The sequence below is a fragment of the Salvelinus namaycush genome, chromosome 15 (assembly GCF_016432855.1).
Source record: "Salvelinus namaycush isolate Seneca chromosome 15, SaNama_1.0, whole genome shotgun sequence".
NCBI classification, from domain to species: Eukaryota; Metazoa; Chordata; class Actinopteri; order Salmoniformes; family Salmonidae; genus Salvelinus; species Salvelinus namaycush.
Window position 1 is genome coordinate 20,548,128 of NC_052321.1, and position 14,434 is coordinate 20,562,561.

At 44.9% G+C, this 14,434-nt stretch overlaps 1 protein-coding gene across 1 annotated transcript in view; it reads left to right on the forward strand.

Annotated features, from left to right (window-relative positions):
• LOC120060288 (connector enhancer of kinase suppressor of ras 3-like) overlaps positions 1-14,434 on the forward strand; it is a 51,192-nt gene that overhangs the window by 15,640 nt on the left and 21,118 nt on the right. The window contains exons 2-5 of the mRNA XM_039009476.1: positions 2,260-2,423; positions 8,005-8,207; positions 9,244-9,331; positions 13,784-13,825. Of these exons, the coding sequence (XP_038865404.1) occupies positions 2,260-2,423; positions 8,005-8,207; positions 9,244-9,331; positions 13,784-13,825 (497 nt within the window). The remainder of the gene's footprint in view (positions 1-2,259; positions 2,424-8,004; positions 8,208-9,243; positions 9,332-13,783; positions 13,826-14,434) is intronic.

Here is a 14,434-nt window from a genome sequence, read left to right on the forward strand (position 1 = left end):
CACATGTTTTATTATCTAAAGCACTCCACTCCACATTACCCACACAGACTTCTGTGAAGAGTGCTTGTGACAATTATCATAATGTCATCCGTCACTTAATCTAAATGCATGCCTATATGAAGAACCAGACATTGATTATGGAACAGTTTATGAGCAGCACATTTTGTTTTTGTAATTTATAATGTGGGTTAGCACAGTTGTGCGTTGTTTCTGATCTGAACATGGGTGTATTGTAATGCTTGGCTTTTGATGTTAATTGGTCAGAGGCATGATAGCCTAGTGGTTAGAGCGTTGGACTAGTAAATAAAAGGTAGCCCTATTTAAATCCTGTCATTTCCTGGTTAGAGCCGAGGACAGGGTAAGGTCAGCATGCTGCCGAGTTAACCGGCATTGTTGAGGCCTGGGTTTTCTTTTAAATGCTCTTTGATTCAGTTCAGTTTGGATCTATTGTTCTATGTCCAGTTTCTTTTGTTGTTTAAATATTATAAGTTTCGGTGGCATTATTCCTCACTTTCAAATAAAAAGCCTCACTGGGCAGGAAAAGTCTGTTGCCGCCTCACTGTAAAATCCAACCGCTGGGTCAATCTCACAGGCCTGTAAAATATGAACCACGTTTCATTGGCCCAGCTGAGACCTTACCAGGTGTCATTGTAATGTAGTATGGATTGCTTATCCTTGAGTGGGCAGAATGGCTGGTATTGTGATAGTTACAACTTATCCAACAGTGTAGGGATTTGAATAGCAGACGAGACATTCTCCTACTGTATTCAGACCCGAGAGCCATCTATTGTTTAACTGGCCAAACAGACTTCAGTCAGGTTTAACCTCTTCTGTTTATGGTGTGTTTATCTTGAGGATAGATCTGATGCACCTGTTTTTCTCTCTGCTGTTGGTTTGTGTACACACAGCCGCCTGTATGTTGTCAGGTGTCAAGTCCGCAATTAGAACTGGGCTTGTCAATACAAGGCTGTTGTGTCTTTACAGGGATTAATGAGGTGTGTCTCTTAAACTAGGAATCGGTACTGAATGCTATAGGGAGCCAGGAGGCCTGCATCAAAGCAGGATTAATTGTTTTGACTGTTTTCTCATATGTTATCCTTTGAATCTTTCCACACGAAAAGGTCTTCCTTATAGGTAACATTCCCTCATTTCATTTGTCACTGAGCAAATCTCATTTCTGCTGAGCGCAAACTTGAAAGTTGCGAAAATTCTGTGCAACTTTCGGTGCTTTTACTGTGAACATTGAGGCTGTACCCACTTTGTTAGTTTTAGCACTGGTCAAGTAGGCTACTGTGGCCATTTGATCATAATGTAGGCCTACCAGAGTGGCCTATCATAAAAAAACTATGGAGAAGATGCTTCCCATAACATTTTAACATGGAAATAGCTGTTCTATCATTCAGCCTACAGTAGCAGCCTAAGTGTGGTGTTCAACGTAGGCCTACATTCCATTTAAACTTTTGAAGCATGCGTGCAGGGCTTGAAATTAACTGGTTTATCCACTTGTCCCTAAGACAAGGAGGTGACTGAAAATGGTTGTTTGACGCAAGAAACCACTCCACAAAATAATATGCATTATTTATTTCCATACCAATATTAGAGAATCATGCGAATTATGCTAACCTCTGCCTATTGGCTACTTAGGATTGAATAAGCTGTCTCAAAATACAACACTACAAATGGAGCAAAGCTCTTTACCTGACTCTCTTTTCAAAGATGTCTAGAAATGCACACATTTTGTGCTCTTGTAGGAAGCAATCACTCCCCTATTGCTGACTACAAATGATCTATCTCAGCTAATAAGTCACTAAATAGCAAAAGATATGAACATGTACAAATGTGCACACGTTGCTCCATGTAGCTCTCGCTTTGATCTCAAAACGAGCATCTACTCATGACCGCTCATGCTGTCAAAACAGTCCAGTTCAAAGTGAAAGGCACAGATCCATATGTGGCAATGGTCTATTTGCATATAGTGTAGAGGTCGGGCCTGTCAATACAATAGAATCCTACTCCAGTGCGTTCTGCCTAGAACAGAATTTCTTGCGTAGTTCGTTTTGTTTCGGTATGTTGTATGGAAAATAGCTAATATTGTGTTGAATCGATCACAATTCCCACAGTAAAAGAAACGTTGATAGTGTTCATTAACGGGGAAAACTCTATAAAGTGAAGTTCAATCTCGTGCTTCTGTGCGCGGGCTGTTTAGAGGGAATATTGCTGTAGGTGATCTTTGTCTAATCAATGGATTCTCCCCCCCAGGGCTGGATGACACCCTGCAGCAGTATGTAGCTAACTTTGAGCAGGAGAAAATCAGCGGGGAGCAGTTGCTGAAGATCTCCCATCAGGACCTGGAGGAGCTGGGTGTGGCCCGCATTGGACACCAGGAGCTGGTGCTGGAGGCTGTCGACCTGCTCTGTGCTCTGGTATGGAGCACCACATCTTTCTCTCTCTGTCACCCCCCCCTGCTCTCGCAGTGCTAGCGTGTGTTTGAAATATGCCCAGAATATAGTTGGCAGCCAACGGAGCCAGTGGTGCAGAACCTCTCATTTCCCACAGAGCTCAATGGGATGTGGAACACTGCTCCAGGACATTAGAGTAGGAAACGCTATCAGTTTCACTCCAGAGATGGAGTCAAATCAGGTTGTGTGAGTCCCAGGTCTGGTGTGGTGGTTGAATGTGAGCTGATGATTAGTAGTGCATTTACAATTTAGCAGATGCTCTTGTCCAGAGAGACTTACAATTAGTAAACATTCCCACAGATAGGGAGGCATGACATGAAGTGGCGAAATGGATTAGTGTGCTCGCTTTCGGTCTTTCTCAGTTTCTCTCCCTCTGTTCCTCTCTTTCTCACACACACACACACACACAGAGAGAAATGTCAGGTCAGCTGTACATTCCCAGTGCACTCCTGGCCTTGGCCTCTTGTCTCTTACCCCAGTGGCTCATGGGAACGGCGTTACAGCCTTCTAGCTGGGCTGGGATCTGACCGGCCGTCCATCAGAAGAGCTGCCAGGTGAAGAGTTATGGTCAACACTACTGTCTTAAAGCTCCGCGAGAGCGAGAGGAGAGGGAGAGACCGAAAGACTGGGATAGAGCCTCTCTTAAAACATAACCTGGTTCTGTTTGAGCTTTTCAAACAGATGGGATTGATTTTGGTTTTTATCGCTTCCTGTGTCATATAAGCCCAGATTGCGGTCTTAAGTTTTTATCAGTGTCAGCGTTTTTTTGTCAAGTCCTTATGCTCCTTTAAATTAGCTCACATTAATGATTTGTCCTCTATCAAGTTACTAAAAAGAGCATATCCATTTAGACTTTATCCCTGATCTTATTTATTCTATAAAGAAGGAAGTTCAGTAGACCAACAGGTTACTGTACCCAAACCGATCTAATTTAGCAGGAACTGGACCACCATCTAAATGCCTGAGGGGCCTAGTGTGGTTTAGAAAGGTCTTGTGGGAGTGTCAGTGGTCTGTGGTTAGACACCAGTCGTGTTCGTGCCCTTTACCATCTGATCCTGGTTAGTTTGCTCCTAATGTTTAAGGTTGAGATTCAAATGAGGAGATTAACCTCAGCATGGTAGCTGCCAGTCTGAGTGTCCTGAGCCCCATGTCTGTGTCCAGCTGTGAGACCCTTATCCTGGGATAGACCTCTGAAGTCTGGGGATCCTTGATTCATCATCTCTAGGGAATATTCCAAGGGAAGTATTGTTGGATAGTGTCTGAGCATCCCTCTCTGGAGCAGAGATGGTGATAGCAGCTTGAATAGATAAGACCCTAGGCAGTAACGTTACTGTGGTCATTGGGAATGGATGGACACGTGGAAAAGCTTATTACAGGCGTAGAGGGTATGTCTAATGCTTTGATTAATCTATGTGTCGTACCTTATTTACCGTACATCCTGCAGTCCTGCATCCCTTCCTCTGCTCAGGGTAATTGGGCCCAGATTTCTGCTCATCCCCTGCAATTTACTGAAGCCTCAAATAGGTTTCTCTTGATGGGCTTCATAAATTTAACCCGTGTTCCCTTGTTTCTCCAGTGTGTGTTTGATAGCTTTAATACGTCTTCCCCCAATGCAGGGCTTCTGTTATTTCTCAAAATAAGTTGAAAGTCTGTTGGGAGAGGATAGTTATGTTATGGAAGAGCGAGAGGATGTTTAGTCGGACTTGTGACCCTGAGTTTGGAATGCCTGGAACTGCCCTCACACCTGTGATTGAAGAACCCTGGGTAAACGGCTGGTCTTCTGTGGCTCTCCTTATTAATAGGGATGGGAATTTTAAATAATTTCACTATTAGAGTAATATGCATTTTTTGGGGATATCTGGATAGTCGAAATGCATGTTTAAACAATATATATATATTTTTAACGGAAACTTGCTCGCGCGACTCAGGAGAGGCTTGACGTTTCAACATAGATGGGTAGGGAAGGGGCGCAATGAGGATACTTTGTCAGTTGTACAACTGAAATGTCTTTCGCATTTAACCCAATCCCTCTGAATCAGAGAGGTGCGGGGGACTGCCTTAATCGACATCCACGTCTTCGGCGCCCGGGGAACATTAGGTTAACTGCCTTGCTCAGGGCAGAACGACAGATTTTTACCTTGTCAGCTTGGGGATTCGATCCAGCAACTTTTCGGATACTGGCCCAATGCTCCTACCCTCCCGGCTACCTGTCGCCCTCTCTCTCTCTTTCGGGCCGGGGTGTCTGACACAGAGGGAGAAAGTAGCCAAACCGACTCGAGCAAGTTAGAAACTCATCTGGTAGTGTCTGTCTTGACTGCATCAAATTGATGTGAAGAAGCTAGCTAGCTAAAATAGCCAGCTAAGTTGGTTAGCTAGCTAGCTATTTGAGGCTATTTTGTGGCGCTCTATGCGTCCTTGTCTACAACAACTCCATTCATATTAAACAGCCTACATTTTGGTTGATCATTGTAGCCTACTCCTTCTCATTTAACTAACTTAATTCCATTTAGCGGAAATCTCCCACTTCACTTGCTATACGTGGAGCCTCTGACGGTAGTGCTGCTTTGATTGACCAACAATGACAAGCTACACAGGTGAAAAGTGTGTAGGCTACCGGTATGTCTTCTTTTTTTAATGGGGCACACTCATAACTGTCATATAACTTTGAATAACCGTGCCCATCCCTACTTTATTAACATAGAGGCCTCTCTCTCACTGGCCCCGGGAGAGGTCATGGCTTATGACAGGAACACACAGCCGACAAATACCAGACCCCCTCACTCTGACAGTGTTGCCAGCCAATTCCCCCCTCACTAGTGTCTCTCTGCTGTGGTGTCGAATGGTTCAAGTCCAACTATTCTCTTTGTGGTCACACAGTCCTTTCAGGGTCGACAGGATACCCCCTGTATCGGTCATGTAGCCATTTGGTAGATGATCAGGAGATGAGATGCTCTGAACCTTCTCTTTTTCTGTTGAATGCTCTTGGAGAGCATGTTCTTACGTCAGTGCTGTGTATTTGTTTTCATCTCATAAATGAGTAGAACCTTGTATCACACATGTCTTAGCTTGACTCTCATCGAGTTCCTCCCCCTCAGCAGGACGTTAGATAGACAGACTGACTTACTCAGATTACAGCTCACCAGCCAAAAACCATCAGAGCAAACTGGTCTCTGTAGACTGACGAAGGACATGTTGATTAATCAAACTGGGACTCAAGTCAAAACCATGATGACTTCTGCAGAGACCCATCTTGAAACCCAACACCTCTGATTTTCTTTGGAACCCCAGCGGCCTGCTCACAGGAGAAAAGCCCACCTATTGTCTCCCAGAGCCATGGAATAGATATTCAAGGCGCAGCAGCCAAGTAATGTGTGGAAACTGCAATGATTGGTGTTTTACTGTGGACTTGTCCCCTGGAGGTGCGTACCTATCTCCCCAGGAGCAGGAAACCGATGTGGGCCCCCACCTGGCAACAGCCTCCTGTCTGTGGTCGAAAGTTGTGGGAATGCCCTTCTTGGGCCATGTTCCTCTGGTCGTGTCAGGTGATGCGTATCGTTGGGCCCATGCGGTGAGGGGAACCTGTTGCGATAGCCCCCCTCGGGTCTCCTGAGAACACTTGTTCATGTCAGGATACAGGACCTATCTGGAGGCCCAAGCAGATCCTGCTCACAACAGTCACTTTGAAATGGAGTGAATTTGATTTGAAACGCACATTATTTACCTGGTCCCTGTTCCTATAAGTTGCTACAGCTATGGAACAAAGAGGTGTTGAACATCTGCCTACCAGTCAGAGCTGGTGTTTCTGTGTGTTATTGGCTCACTAATGACAAAGCCAGCAGTGCTGTTTGATGTTGATTGGCTCTCCATGGCTTAGTTTCAAAGCCACTGTTTTGGTTCAACACAGTTGCTGTGTCTTATAATGGACAAGTGTGGTGTTTTGAGAGCATCTGAGATAGTTATATGCACCTTCTCTCCATCTCTTCTCCTGGTATAAATCTGCTTAAGGTTCATGAGGTTCCCATAATGACCTCAAAGGCTCTTTGTGTCTCGGTGGACCTCTGAAAGAGCCGTTTGGATGTTTGATTTGCCAACTGAGATGTAGGAAATGTAACATGCTCTGTCAGTTTGCACATATGGCTTCTGCCTCAGCCCCATGCAGCTCCGTGGGGACGACTTTAGGATGAGGTAATATATAATCGGTTCCTGAGTAAATGCTCCTGATATAAAACGGCAGCTGAGTGGAGTTAGCCGCTGATCACTTGCAGGTTTCCTCAGTGTGGAGCAGGGCCGAGCGAGCGCAGGCTATTTTCTGCTCTTTAGCGTGTTTAGCCGTTAGCGTGCCAGTCGGGCTGAGGCCAGCGAGGCTGGCAGGGATGCAACACCATGTGAGCTGATATTTGCCAGAACAGGAGGTTAGGCTACCCCCCCTCTTGTCTCCTTTAACTAGCACTCCACTCCAAACACATTCTTTCCGCAATATTTAAGTGGAGCGTGCGTGAGTTGCCAGGATTAGTTGCTAAATTAAGCCATCCTAAATTAAGCCACTAAGCAGAGCCGGCAGCTGACTGACGTCACGATGAATGTGGCCATCGTGATGGTTGATGAGAGCATTGGTCTGAACCTGACCATAGGTCAGTGTTAAATCCAATGCTCCCTGAGATCAGACACATTGCTCGCAGTGAAATGTACTGCACAGTCCGATAGTCATATGGTGAGTTCATCACCTAACTGTAGCTATGCGCTATGATGAAGAAGGCTTTGTGGATGCTTATGTAAAGAAATGCAAGTTGGCCTGCTCATACTGTACTAACAATGTACATCTAAAGCTTTATTTCATACAAAATATCCCTGTAGTCAGAGCAGAGCTAGGGACCAGCAGGTACAGGACACAACTTTGGCCTCAAATAAGGGATTTATTTGGCCATTAGAAGGAATTATAGGTATTTTCTGAGTCGTAAACTCAAAAGAGAATCTCGTTCTACACAGTTGGAAGTAAAAACTAGGTTGGGTGTGTCCGTCAATCATTTACCTAATCACTTCCCCTGGAGCAGCTCCGTGAGGTCAGGGTTGTAAGGTCAGTAGGAATAAACAGTCGACAGAGCAGTAGCCTAAGCACACACAGATCTGCGGCCAGGCTTACACGTCTGCCCTCAACTTACTGGCTCAGGAATGAAAACTTTGCTTGCTTGATGGGAATCAGGTGATGGCACGTGCACGCCTCTCTCCCGAGGGTTGAGCCAGACGTGCCTGAAGAATGCAGGGGAATTTCTCCCCAGAGGTGCCGGTAGAGACATGGCCTCTTAAATCATGCATCCTTAGCCCATTACAATTAATAACCCACATTTACTCTGCAGGAAACATGTTTGTGTGTGACATGAAATCCAGAGCCATAAAAATCTGGAAAAACAGTTCCAAACAGCAATGCTTTGTCCCAAAAATGTATTTGACGTTCACTGTAATCACGTAAAAATACACATTATTTTATGACAAACTATAACTTTTGATATATCAAGCTCAACTCTTCTGCTCTTTCTTCCCCTCTCAGAACTACGGAGTGGAGACAGACAACCTGAAGGGTCTGGTGGTGAGGATGAGAGCAGCCACCAACAGCCTGCACATGTCCACGTCAGACCGCAGGAAGTGCCAGACATACGACGGCAACACCTCCAGGAAACCCCCCAACGACTTCCTCACCTCCGTGGTAGAGCTCATCGGAGCTGCCAAGAGTCTCCTGGCCTGGCTGGACAGGTAAGACCTCGCATCGCACAGCATTCTGGGAAGGCTGGCCCCACGAGCAAAAAACATTCAGTGTACTCCATTTGTATGTACAGAGTAGGGTTACCATGGTAACTTTGCATAGCTGTCCCAGCTACATAAAATCTGCTATATACATTCAAACTCCTGGACTGCCGTTGGGGTTAGCTGTAATGTTAGTTTTTCAAATGCATAGGAGTCAATAAGCTCACTGAATCACCTCATGACTAGAATATACTGCTACGCTACACATTACAGGCATTGGTTTCTCCTCAGCCTCTACAGACTATAGCAGAAACACAGCTCCTCTCTCTCAGGAGAGCCTTCTAGAAAGGGTTTGAGGACATATAAATGAAATTGGATACAGTCTGGTGGGTTTCCTCTACCTCTGTCTAGTCATTGTCTAGAGAATATCCAGATGAGCTGTAAGACTCAATCCTCCAGAATATCCACATACTCTACTGCTCATGTACAGTGCTTACTTTATTTTCCAAGCATTTGTTTTAAAGATCACTCTCTCCCCTTCTGTCAGTTAACTAAACCAGGTAGTAGTATTAATGTCACCATGTTGACCTTCACAGCTGAAAGGATTTGTTTATTTTCTGAGGTTTGTTTCAAGATCAAAAGTGTGTTGTGATGACTTCTCCCAACGTATTTGGGGGTGGCATGGTGTTGAGGGGCTAACGGTAGGAGATGTGTTTTGGAGTTCAGGGGTGGGTATTTGAGAGAAGGAATGGAGGAGGCGGCCCAACATGGAGACAGACTGTGTTCCTTCCAATCATTGTCTGTGGCCACAGAGCCTTCTATCCAAGGCACATGCAAAGTAGAGCAAGGTTCACCAGTACTGTTGTTTTCCTTATTAACAGCCTCCTAGAGGTGCCTCTGTCGCACTGTTGTCCCACTGTGATATTTACTCCCTTATCCAGCTCTCCTGACTGCTACTGAATATCAGTATGGTCAGGGACATGACCCGGACCTTAAAATGTCATGATGAAATGGCATCTCAATCTTTTCTCTCCTCTTGTTGCAGGACGCCCCTGACTGGGATCAGTGACTTCACCAGCACCAAGAATAAGATCATTCAGCTGTGTCTGGACCTCACCACCACAGTTCAACAGGTCGGCATGTTGCTCTCTCGCTGGCTCTACCTCCACTCTCTCCCTTTTTCTCCACCCCTCTCTCTTGCTCCAGATCCCTCTCAACAGTGTACATGCAGCATGCCCCTGGAAAAGTCACACCATAGCTCTTTCCACTCAGGGCATCCTGGCCTGAGGGTAGACACATGTAGGATTAGGTCGGGGGGCAGGGGGTTATGAACATCGCAAGCCTGCTTCTGCTGTTTTGTTTTTGGTCTGCCCCCCCCCCCCCCCCCCCCCCCCCCTCAGGTTAGCTGAGGAGACCCCAACCATGGTGGAGTTTTAACGGCAATTGCAGCCATTGAGTTTACACTTTAATGAAAATCTCTGGCGCTCTTTTAAAAGCATCTGCCAACATTATGCGTGCTGCATTATTCCCCCGGCCATGTGGTTTCTGTTTGCCTGCTGCAAGATGTTCACAGCGGGAGAGCATACTTTCTGTGTGTACGTCCTGTGGAGGGTTAATGCACAGTGGGTTGAGGAGGTGGTACATTGGTCTACTTCACTGACACACATTAGATGTTTACCTCTCCTTCACTGACACACATTAGATGTTTACCTCTCCTTCACTGACACACATTAGATGTTTACCTCTCCTTCACTGACACACATTAGATGTTTACCTCTCCTTCACTGACACACATTAGATGTTTACCTCTCCTTCACTGACACACATTAGATGTTTACCTCTCCTTCACTGACACACATTAGATGTTTACCTCTCCTTAAAAATCAGCAAACGTGCCATGTTAAATGTGTGTTTGATTTGACCATGGGTTGTCGTGTTCTATTTTTATCAGATTTATAGAATTAATATTTCCAATTTGTTGTCCGAACTGGTTATGTAAGAGTCAGCTCTGAAAGAAAACAAACGAAGCCAGTTAAAAACCCAAGCACAGAGGCAAAGTGCCTGTCTGCTTTTTGACCGTTTCTTTCCCCAGGGCATCCCAACAATTGCCAACAGCCTTTACATTTTACACCCATAGTGAAAGTGGCTATTGAGATTGCAGGTACTGTTTTTGAAGGGTTATTGCATAGGGTAAATTCTGTTCCCAGGGTGCTGATTGCCTTGCCAACGTCTGGGATTTCAAAGCTCAGGTGATTTACTGTGGTGGGTCTCACCCTGGGTGTGGAGGAGGAGTGGGGAGCTGAGTGGAGACATTTCCAACAAAGGTGTTTGAAGTGAAGGGTTTTTGTGTGGCGTGAGCCTTGTACTCCAGGGCTGCCTGTTGCAGCTTTACTGTGGTGTACTGTAGCAGACACCTTGGCCTTGATGGCACTCAGCTGTGAGAGACCCAGGTGGATATGTCTTCAGTCCATCCAGGGGCCACCTTATCCTGTCATAGACACATGCAGGAAGATACCTCCAATGCTCTCACAGACCTATGTATCTGACATAGGCTTTAGACACTCCTGGACTCTCCCAACAGATTTCAGGGAGGTGTTTGTCTGAAAGACCAGGCAGGTGCTGAGGGGGAGTATAACTGTGATTTTTATGGTGTGGGCATGCTTCATGAGGTTACACAGCCTGTTAATGAACCTCCGCCAAGAACAGGGCTTTAAAGATGGTCGATTTATGTCCTTCTGCATGAATGAACTCAATGTATACACACGCAATAAAACAGCAAACATGCAGCCATTGCAGCCACCTCGTCTGACCCGTGAGGTCAGAGTTTGCTCTGTCTTCCTGCATAAAGGGTCAAGAAAGGTGTGGGTAACACTCAGTAAAGAGGTGGAGAGACATTGTAGGAGGAAGGGAAGTCTGGAGGGCAGGTCTGAGTCACATGGTGTTTTGATTTCTTGTTCTGTAAGATCCTGTTCATTTGTCCAGTCTGGTCAGCTGTATAACTGGCTCCTTGTTGAACTGGTGTGCCAGCAGCCTTCTCTTTTTGCCACTTCATCGCTCGGCTGGACAAATTGTCTCTGGTTACAGATCAAAGGCTGCAGGGCCGTCTGGGGAGTCATCTGATCCTAGTCTGCTGTGGGAGGACCACCATGGCATGAGGAGGCTGAGGATCGGCTGCTTTACCCAGGGAATCTTTCCTCAGTCTTTCCCTCTGATCTTGGTTTCCATCTGGCTTATGTATGAATACTGCTTCTGTTCTGTTTTTGAAAGTTTGATGCTTCAAGGGATTGTCAAAAAACACAGATCTGAAAGATTATGCCAACGAGGATTATATTCACATTGTGATCATTTGCTACTTTTGATATAAAACAGTCTGCATGTAAGAAAAGCAGTTTATTATGATACTGCTTTTGACCGCAAACCTACTAAATCTGTCTTTTTAGCATATCTGATTTTGGCATGAAAAATGCATTTCAGCTTGACGTATTCATCCAAATATAGACCTATTTATGGCAAAAATATGCCAGTTTCTGATGGAGGTCCTGACAAATTCCTTTCAAAAACACCACACGTCCTTGGCCGTGTTGGAAAGTAATTGAGGGGAAACATTGTTTTGGTACCAAAACTGAAACTGTATTTTATGCTTATTAGTTTCCCTCCATGTTTGTTCTGGTGGTTTTACTAGTTAAAAAATAGTTTAATGTGCATCGGTATCCCAAAAGAAAACATTCAGTACAGTGCAGATCATAAGATGATTCCATAGAGAGAGACTGCTGGAAAAAACTCTTGGCCCTAAAGGACAAACCAGTGCTGTAGTCCTTCTCTGTGGTTTTCACAAATAAGCTGGCAAACCTTGTCCATTCACCCTATCCCAGTCTGCTGTCCCCATGTGCTTCAAGATGGCCACCATTGTTCCTGTACCCAAGAAAGCAAAGGTAACTGAACTAAATGACTATCACCCCGTAGCACTCACTTCTGTCATCATGAAGTGCTTTGAGAGACTAGTCAAGGATCATATCACCTCTACCTTACATAACATCCTAGACCCACTTCAATTTGCTTACCGCCCCAATAGATCCACAGACGATGCAATTGCCATCACACTGCCCTATCCCATTTGGAAAAGAGGAATACGTATGTAAGCTCTGGGAGTGTGGTGCCAGGAAAACAACCTCTCACTCCACGTCAACAAAACAAAGGAGATGATTGTGGACTTCAGGAAACAGCAGAGGGAGCACCTACCTATCCACATCGACGGGACCGCAGTGGAGAAGGTGGAAAGCTTCAAGTTTCTCGGTGTACACATCTATCAAATGTTATTGGTCACATACACGTGTTTAGCAGATGTTATTGCGGGTGTAGCAATGCTCAGACAGTGCAGTAATATTTAACAAGTAATATCTAACAATTTCACAACATATACCCAATACACACAAATTAAAGTAAAGGAATGGAATTAAGAATATATCAATATATGGACGAGCAATGTCAGAGCGGCATAGACTAAGATACAGTAGAGTAGTATAGAATACATATGAGATGTAATGCAAGATACTTAAACATTTATTGAAGTGGCCAGGGATTTCAAGTCTATGTATATAGGTAGCAGCCTCTGTGCTAGTGATGGCTATTCAACAGTCTGATGGCCACTTTACTGCACCAGGCCACCAGCCGGTCATCTCTCCACGATACATGGACTCATCGCCGTCAGTGTTGAGACCGACCAGTTGTATCATATGCAAACTTCAGTAGTTTGACAGGTGCAGTTATCGGTGTTGAGGTGAGAACACGTGTCCTTGTGGCCCTCCGGTGCTGAGGGATAAAGAATCCGAGAAGGTGTTTTCTCAGCTTCACGTGTTGCGTCCTTTTGATCAGGAAGTCAGTGATCCTCTGACCGATGGAGCCGGATACGTTCAATTGGGAGAGTTTGTCATGTAGCGGTTCTGGGATGATGTTATTCAACGCAGAGCTGAAGTCCACAAACAATATCCTTGCATATGTCTTTCGGTTATCAAGGATGTAGTGTAGGCCCATGTTGACAGTGTCGTCCACAGACCAAGAGAGGTTTTGAGTTTGGACAGTACCAGGCGATCAAAGGTTATGATGACTGAGTTGTTAGAGGATCAAAAGTTAGACGATGAAAGCATGGCAACCCAGTGCTAAACAGTGTTTTGTTTACTGAAGTCAATTAAAAAACTGAAATGGGATTGGATATGGGTTTTTGGTCACCTTGAAGTTAGATGATATGGTTTCTACAGTGTAACACTTTGCCGCCTCCTCTCCAAGTTGTGTTTTCTAGATGCAAGGTTCCCTCATTTACACTACTCTATAGTTTACTGTAACCCCACACCACGTTATGCAATTATATTGTCCCCAAGTTCATATGGAGATGTAATTTGACTCAGAAAGCTATTTATTTGAGGCCATTCTCCAACTCCCACAGTCCTATATCTGGATCTTTGATTATATCATATTTACTGACTCACTATACTTAGTAAATAAAAACTATCTTTGTGGGGAAAGAACCTCTTCCTGTTGATGGAGTATTGAGAAGGCCGCCTATCTAACATCTGTCTCCTCCTCCACAGGACTATACTGTTTACGAGATGGAGGAAAAGATCCTGGAAGTTGTAAGTATATCTCCTCTCCTTATGTAAACTTTAGAATGAGTTCCCACCTATGGGAGCACTCAGGTAAAGTCTGTTTGGGTAGATGTTGATCTCTAATGTTTTATATGGAGATTAGGTGGCATGCTTTCAGCGCAGTCTCCCTCTGAGTTAATAGTGCAGGCAGGGCCATGGGCTTGGGCCCTCTGGTAAAAGAGGCGGCTAAAATACACCCCGGCCATCAATCAGTGTTTCCTGTCCCTGACACTCCAGACTCTACAGCTCACACTGAACTTCCTCCCTCTCAGACACTGTCGGTGAACTCTGCTGCAGGCACTCACACAATAGCTAGATCTTAATCTCTACACTGTTTAGAAGTCTTCTCCATGTTGAACTTGTTGTTCAAATAAGTGCACCAGAAAAACTCTTGTAGTTAGACTGGTCCCTATCTATGGTGAATATTCTGAAGTGTGTGAGTAGCATTTCACTGATTCTTGTTTGTTTACAAATTCCTGTCAAGGGATCTAGTTATAGACTTGTGTGGTCAACACAAAATTCAATTAGAGCTAAAATAAGGTTGGTTCAGTGCATCAGTTGGTTTAACTCGTGTCCCATCCGCATCTGTATGTAAGC